Source organism: Echinops telfairi, unplaced genomic scaffold (genome assembly GCF_000313985.2).
Source record: "Echinops telfairi isolate 266 unplaced genomic scaffold, ASM31398v2 ScPeMD7_5;HRSCAF=22, whole genome shotgun sequence".
Taxonomy (NCBI): Eukaryota; Metazoa; Chordata; class Mammalia; order Afrosoricida; family Tenrecidae; genus Echinops; species Echinops telfairi.
The window spans coordinates 14,037,579-14,046,106 of NW_022103901.1; the positions used below are offsets into that span (position 1 = coordinate 14,037,579).

An 8,528-nucleotide genomic window follows, 5' to 3' on the forward strand; every position below is an offset into this window, starting at 1 on the left:
GGCCAAAATCTTACTGCTTTCTGCAAAGAGAAGATGTTGAGTATCCGATTGGTCCGAAAATGGCGAGCAGAGTATGGTAACCTCATTGAACAAGTGGACAAGGGAAATGCTAAGAAGCGCAAGCGTGGATCAGGTCGGCATCCTTTATTTTCCGAGCTGGAAGACCTGGTCTGTGAGTGGGTTGCTGACAGGAGAGCAAAGGCTGTGGTCGTGAGTGGGCCTCAGATTCAAGAATTTGCCCTTGCAATGGCACCACAGTTTGACATTGCCCCCGAAGACTTCAAAGCATCCCAACACTGGCTGGATAATTTCCTTCAGCGAAGTGAACTGTCTTTAAGAAGATCTACAACTACTACCGTACCGTATACAGGTAATATACTTCCTTTTTTTTGTTCAACAATAAATGTGTACCGTATTCTTCTTCATGGAAAAGTAAGACATCCCCTGAAAATAAGACCTAGCGCATCTTTGGGAGCAAAACTTAATATAAGACACTGTCTTCTTCTCGGGAAACAGGGTATGCATATTACTCAGAGTTAAGTAAACGCTCTCCATATTAACAGTCCCTTAAAGCCATTAAGCTTTAAAACCAAAAGTATGGCCCTGATAGGCTAATGCCTAGATATAGGAGACCGAAGGATGGCAGTGAACAGCAGCTGTCAGTCTAGTGACATCGATGTCCATCTGAGCTGATATTGAGACCCGGGGCGGGAGAGGAAGGCAGTTTTTCTTGAGTTCTGAGGCCTGTTTCCGTCAGTCAGGCATAACTTATGTCACAGAATGAAAGACCTAACGGCATTCATGTATTTTAGAAATGTACCTTAGTAAGCCACAAGAAGAGTAAGGTTGAATCTAAGTTATAGCCTAAATAACAGGACAGAAACCATTTAGAAATTGTTCATATTAAAACACATGTGATATCTCATTTTCTCTACAGAGACAAATAATCAAGTACAATCTGTTAAAAGGGAACAAATACGAAGAGATGAATTTGGTTAGTCAAAACGAACCAAAAACACTCTGTTAAAAGACTTAGGTCAAGTACAAGGGGGTGTTGACAAGTCAGAAGATGGAAAGAACATGGCAAATATAGCCACACCTCAATCGCTTTTTGTCTTGTTGCAGAGAAACTTTTGTTAGTTCTGAGAAAGCATGAGAGTTTGTTACTCTTGACCTCAAAAATCCTTCCCACAAATCATTAGATTGATTGATTGATTGTTTTGTAGCACGAAATAGCAAACAAAACTCCAGCCATTGACCGACCTCCCACAGTCAAGCGCACCATTTAGCACTGTTACTCCGGTTAACAGGATGTTTCAACATTAGGACGAGATCGTTTTTTGTGTAACAGGAAACACATTCCAGGATTCCCCAAACTCTAGTCAAATCTCAACATGTTTACACCATGAAAGCTAAACAGAACCTTTGAAGACAAAGGTCAGACTATGTGCTGAACCTGGTGATGTTGTCATTCCTTGTAAAAAGTGAGAAGCATTGTCCCTAATTCACACTGTTTCTTTCGAAGAGACTCGTCTTTTTGCAGCGTAACTCACATGTGCGTGCCTTGAGGAAGCAGCATGCGTGCTGACTGATGGGCTCGTCCGGATTTAAAACCAGTCACTTTCTGATACCAAACGCACACTGTTTTATCACCTAGTCAGACAACCATTCAGTTACAAAAATGAAGAAAGCAGACACTCTGTGCTTAAATCACTCAGGTACTTCTAGTCAATAGGAAACAGTTCAATCACCCATCCATGTTCAAACAATTGGCTATTAAGTGACTGCCTAATGGCTGAAAACTGAAAGCATATATTTGAGTAATAAAGTATCCAATTACAGACTCTCTGAACTTCACATTAACATTTACAAAACAAGCAGAAGGTTAAACAGTTGTCTTCAGAATATCTCGTTTCAAAGATTGCCTGAAAAACAAAAGCACATATTGGCCCCACCCCACGTCCATTTGGGGCCAAAGCGTCGTCTCCCAGTCCTGGGTAACAAGGACAGTGCCTGGCAGCACACGGAAGATGCTGGGGAATGAATGCGTGAATTCGTGCACAGATGTAGGTAGGAGCCCAAGTTTTACAAATGTTCAAAGCATGAATTTCACAAGACTTTCCCAAGGGATGACAGGCCATCCGATTGTCAAGCAGAAACCACAGTGCAGTGCTGAAGCTCTGGCACAACAGTTCTCAACCTGGGGGTCTCGACCCTTTTTGGGAGTCGAACGACCCTTTCATGGGGTCGCCCTATTCATAACAGTAGCAAAATGACAGTGATGAAGTAGCAATGAAAATAACTTTGTGAAAAAAAAGTATTTAAAAAAAAAAAGAAGAAAATAATTTTATGGTTGGGGGGTCACCACCACATGAACTAACTGTATGCAGCGTGAGGAAGGCTGAGAACCGCTGCTCTAAAGCAATGTCATGCAAGTGCTAGGTAGGGGACTGTGGACCAATTACATGTGGATCTGCATTCCTTTGTTGAAATATTTGTATATCTGCAAAACAGTGAATTGCTTACTATGGCTTATAACCCAAGGTTTTGTGACTCACACAATGATTTGGTGGGACTATGCAAATAAGGTGCACTTGGTCCTGTAAGTGTGGATTGGACAGCAGTGCTGAAAATGCAAATAAGGTGCATGGGATCCTTATGGGGCGGGGTTGGGGGAAGAACCATGAAAACAAAGGCCCTGATAACATGATGGTTTACAGGTTGGGCTGTTAACAGCAAGGTGAGGTTTTCTTTTCTCCTGATGATGTGTCCTCCCAGAAACACAGGGGCAGTTCTACCATGCCCTACAGGGTTGCTATGAGTCAGAATTGACTTGGATGGCAGTGAGTTTGGTTTTAGAGAATTAAAACCAACTATCCTACAGGCAGCAAGGCGGAATCTCAGTACTATGAAAGGAGTAGGAGCAGAGGACATCCTTTGGACCTAGGAGCTCTGTGCTGAGAGCATCCAGGAGACAGAGAGACAGCGCCAACCCTGGGCAGAGTGCCGGGTGGTGAAAAGGAGCGGCAGAGAAACGGCAGTGACAGAGGCCGCTGTCCCAGGTGTGGTGTAAAGTTAAACTGCAGGGGCTTGCTTCCTGGTCTAGGAGGTGACCCGGCTGACCAGTAAACTGGAGTGCCTCTGGGCACAAGCTGGTGGAGCTAGGCTGGTGACTCCTTAGGCTAGAAGAAGTGAGCGCCTTCAGGTAACAGGCTTACTGGCAGAACAGGCACCTCTGAGCAGTAGAGTTCAAGACCTTTGTAGCCCTTGTCACACAGGGCAGCAAGCAGGTGGGAAGAGGTCTTAGGGCTCTGAGATGCCAAAGGGCCAAGTAGAGGCCTGCTAATTGGCACAACCAAAACCTGTCCTGCATGACTTAAAACAATTGTATGTAACCTGTTAGTTCCCTAAGAATGAATATCATCTGTGAATTCTCTTGTGGCCATTAAAATACATGATCAAACCCAATAAAGAAGTGGTGAGCACTATGGTGAGTCTTGGGGTGGGGGCAGCGGGCGTGTGGTGGTGAGGGGGGAGTGGTGGCTGGTGTGACAGGTAGCAAAAGATTGGAGAGAGGAGATATGTCTAACCCTGGGTCGCAGGGATCACAGCCTTGGGCGGTAGAATGCTGGTCACCAGTCCCTCCTTCCCCTTGTGAAGTTAGATGGAGCGGTCCAATGCTACCATGCCACCATTTTTACCGTTAGCTTCCCGAGGACCCGTTTCTAAATGGACTGAGAGCTGCTCACTCAAGGGCAGCGTGTTTAGTTTTGAATGCTGCAGGTTGGGTTCATACAAGAACCACAACTTACGTAGGCAACCGTGGTGGAGCATGACACAACACGCAGTTACACAGCAGTGAACTGGGAAGGGGTAACCAGGGTGGTGCACTTAATAAAATGGGAAGTGAGATAACTTTATCCTGGAAAGGGAAACTGCCCCTCTTTCCCTCTAGACACCTATTAACACTCCCAAGAAAGCATCCACGATGATGCTTATCCATACTGAACAGGAATGGCTCCATGGTGACCAGGGTACTCAGGCAACAAGTACATCCCTGCCATGGGTCACGTTAGATGTGCTCATCAAGGGAGCCGTCAGCCAAGGTAGCATCGCCACTTTGAAACGATGCAGCAGTCCAGCAGACTGTCAGATCTGTTGACAAAGCTTCTCGCACAGGTCTCACAGCTACTAAAACAAAATCAAAGCCCAAACCATAAAAGATGATGCATAGCATGGGAAACAGCAATGGGTGAAGAAAATAACCATCCAGATGGAGATTTGTGAGTGGTTTTTAAAAATTGAATGTAGCACCATTAATGGAGCTGACACAGATTCCTCTGCAGCGTACTGTACTGGAGGCTGGTGGACCAGGGAAACTCCTGTTGGCCCCTACATAATAGGATGAAACAAATCTGTTCTACTCAGGAGAAATTCCATAATGGAAAGTCCTACGTGAGACCCTCGGAAGCAGAGGTTCAGCGAGGTCATTAAAACAAGGATTGACCAAAAATGAGCTGATACCAAGGGCTCAAGTAGAAAGCAAATATTTTGAGGATGATGATGGCTACAAATGTGCTTGCAACGGATGGATGGATGGATGGATGGATTGTGATAAGAGTTGTACAAGCCCCCAATAAAATGATTAAAAATAAATAAGGATTGACGAGGGGGCCGATGTCTCTGTTCCAGCTACCTCCAGTGCACACACACACACACCCTGGGCAGGAGATTCCAAGACACACGTGTGTGGCCCACGAACAGGGAGAGGTGCCCAATGCACTGTAATCCTCAAACCTCAATAAAATCTTTTTATCTTTTTAGGTCTTCGTCTGTCTGAAATGAACTTGTATGTCACCGGACCAAGTTCACTTCAGTTTTACTATTCCTCCTTTTTCAGCCACTCAGACCAATACTTAGATCTGAGGGGTAAAGAATCGGGAGGAGGTTTTTTTTTTTTTGAGCTATTCATTTAGTTCCTCTTAAATCCTCCACTTTTTTAGTGCCCCTGCTCCCCCACCTCACCCCGCCCCCTTCCATCCCTCTTCTCTTCTTTCCACCTGTCTGTCTGCTCTTACTCTCCCTGTTGGCACTGTAGGTTAGGCATAGGGCTGCTAACCACCATGTCAACAGTTCAAACCCACCAGCTACTCTGTGGGGGAAATAAGCAAGAATGGTTTCTGCCAAAATAAGCAACCAAGGAAGACCACAGAGGGTCAGCAATCACTAAAAAGGAGGAGGGTGGCCTGGGAGAGTCCCCTTCCAAGTCCGGAGAAGTGTTTGTTCTTGACAGCAGCTGCTCCGTGGTGCTGTGATGCCAGCCCTGGGGAAGGAACGCAGCTTTTTTGTGGACAATAAAGTCCGGCTGAGCAATGTTAGGGGTGTATGTGACAAAGCTAGTGTGACGAGGGATATCTAGTAGAGAATACGTAAGGCATCCTTGAGGGTGGATCCTTTTGGAAGAATTGACCCAAGTATTTGGGGCAGCTATTTTATTTTATTGCTGAGGGCAAATGCTGGATGATTTTCTTTTATAAATCTGGAGTGTTTTATTTTTATTATTTTCATGAAGCAATTTTATTTTTACATATTTTTTATTTAATCATTTTATTGGGGGCTCATACAACTCTTATCACAAGCCATGCATACATCGTGTCGAGCACATTTGCACATTTGTTGCCATCATCATTCTCAAAACATTTGCTTTCAACTTGAGCCCTTGGTATCAATTTTTTCATATTTTTATAATGTTAACCCCCCCCCTTTTATTTTTGGTCACCCCACACTCTTCCCCTCTCCCTGTTCCCACCTCTGTCTAATGGTATATCAACCACATTTCTTCTTCTTGTCCCTTACAACAATGGTGATCTTGAATATCAATCTTGGATAGGCTGACCAAATTTGGTAAGCGGAATGTTCTCCAGTTTTGTCCATGGTTTGCAGTGTTTCAGAGAGTTGTCAATGTTGTTATAAAATTCCAGAGCATGACTGTGCCATTCCATGGTTGGTTTTTGGTTGTTTCCAAGTTTTGTCTATTGTAGAGATTGCTGCCGCAATAAAAACACAAGTTATACTTTTTATTTCTTTTGGGTACTGTATATAATCATGTATAAGCTGAGTTTTTCAGCACATTTTTTAAATGCATTTTTTGTGGTACGGGTGCCTTGGCTGATATTCAGGCCGGCTTCTACTAGAGTATATTCGGTATATGCCCAGTAAAGATTGCTTGAGCCATTACTTGGATTTGCATTTATTTAAGGAGGTGCCAGGAGGATTCCCATGGTGGTTGTACAATTCCATGGTCCCACCAGCAATGTAAACGTGTCCCATCTCTCCACCTCCTCTCCGGCATCAGTTGTTTTCTTCTTCATTGAATTTTGCCGAAAGTGTCGATGTGAAACCATAGCTCCCTTATTGATGGTAATCTCGAACATTTCTTCACTAGGCTGTTGGCTGCCTGTAGATCATCTTTGGCAAACTCCCTATTCATGTCTTATACCTGTGTTTCATTGGATTATCTGTATTTTTCTCATTAAGATGTAGTTTTCTATAGAGTTTGGAGACTAGCCCTTTATCTGATTATTACTGAATATTTTTCTCCCAATCTGTGGGTTCTCTGTTGACTCTTTTGAGGAAGTCTTGTTTTGCATAAATGTCATTATTTTCAGTACGTCCCAGTTCGCTAATTTGTCTCCTCTAGTGTGGATAATTCTCATTATGTTCGCTATTGTGTTCATGCCTTGTATTAGGGTCCTTAAATTTGCCCCTATTTTTCCACTGGTGGTCTTAATAAGTGTGTGACGTCTATATTTCGGTCTTGGATCCGTTTTGAGCTTGCGTGCGTACATGGTGTGAGGATGGGTCTTGCTTGACTCCTTGGGCAGGTCAAGATCCAGTTTTTCCAACATCATTTGTTCGGGGGCTTTCTCTTGCCCATTTCATGTGGTTCAGTCCTTTATTAAAAAACTAGTTATCTAGAAGTACTTAGATTTATTTCTGGATCTCCAGTTCTAACCCATTGTTGTTCATATCTATCATTGCCCCAGTACCGGGCTGTTTTGATTACTGTGACTTTGAAAGTTTTAAGATTGGGGAGTGAAAGGCTACCTACTTTGTTTTTATTTTGTAATAGTTTTATTACCCTAGATTTCTTTCCTTTCCATATAAAGTTAGTAATTAGGTTTTCCATTTCTTTGAAAAATGGTGGTGGAATTTGGATTGGAATCACATTGAATTTGCAAAGTAATTTTGGTAATGTTGACATTTTAACATTATTTAGTCTGCCTATCTAGGAACATGGTAACTTGCTCCATTGGTCTAAGTTTCTTTTGGTTTCCTAAAGGACTATTTTGTAGTTTTCTTTGTTTAAGTCTTTTGTCTCTCTGGCAAAATTTTTTCCTAAATATCTTACCTTTTGCCCAGTTATTGTAAATGGTGTTGTTCTTTGGTGATCTTTTAAAGTATCATCATACTTAATATATAAGAATCCAACAGATTTCTGTATGTTGATCTAGTAGCCTGCTGCACTGCCAAATTTTTTCATTAGTTCGGGCAATTGTTTAATTGAATTTCTGGAGTTTTCTCTGTATGTGATTATGTTGTCTGCAAATAGATTCTTATTTCTTTGTGCCTATGTGCATACTTTCTTTTTGATGTCTTATGGCTTTAACTAAAACTTACCATGTTAAATAAAAGTGGTGATACAGGCCGACCTTGCCTATTCCTGTATAAAGACAAAATATTTCAGTTTCTCTCCATCCAGTGAGATGCAGGCAACTGGTTTCACATATATGGCTTTTAGTGTGCTGAGAAATTTCTTCTACACCTATTCTGTTGAGTGTCCTTTTTATCGGGAGTGGATGCTGAGCTGTATCAATTGATACATGGTTCTTCTTTATTTTATGTGATGACGTATATTGTTTTTCTAGTACCCTGTTTCCCCGAAAATAAGACAATGTCTTATATTAAGTTTTGCTCCCAAAGATGCGCTAGTTCTTATTTTCAGGGGATATCTTATTTTTCCATGAAGAAGAATATGGTACACATTTATTGTTGAACCCCAAAAAAGGAAATTTATTACCCGTATATAGCACGGTAATAGTTGTGGATCTTCTTAAAGAGTGTTCACTTCGCTGAAGGAAATTATCCAGCCAGTGTTGGGATGCTTTGAAGTCTTCGGGGGCAATGTCAAACTGTGGTGCCATTGCAAGGGCAAATTCTTGAATCTGAGGCCCACTCACGACCAAAGCCTTTACCCTCCTGTCAACAACCCATTCACAGACTAGGTCTTCCAGCTCAGAAAATAATGGTTGCCGACCTGATCCACGCTTGCGCTTCTTAGCATTTCCCTTGTCCACTTGTTCAATGAGGTTACCATACTCTGCTCGCCATTTTCGGACCAATCGGATACTCAACATCTTCTCTTTGCAGAAAGCAGTAAGATTTTGGCCCCAAAAGTCTTCCACAATTCCTTTCTTGTACTCCATGGAGTAGCTTTTTCTTTTTGTGCTCATGTCTAGGGGTAAAAA

General features: G+C 42.6%; 1 protein-coding gene across 2 annotated transcripts in view; it reads left to right on the forward strand.

The window, feature by feature from the left end:
* The window catches only part of GTF2I (general transcription factor IIi), an 83,549-nt gene that overhangs the window by 39,322 nt on the left and 35,699 nt on the right, over positions 1-8,528 (forward strand). The window contains exon 1 of one of the 2 annotated variants that reach the window (XM_045283567.1): positions 8-370. The exons of the other annotated variant lie outside the window; for it this stretch is intronic. Coding sequence (XP_045139502.1) covers positions 34-370 — 337 coding nt within the window. The 5' untranslated portion in view covers positions 8-33. Of the gene's footprint in view, positions 1-7; positions 371-8,528 lie in introns of those variants that run through there. 2 annotated transcript variants of the gene reach the window in all.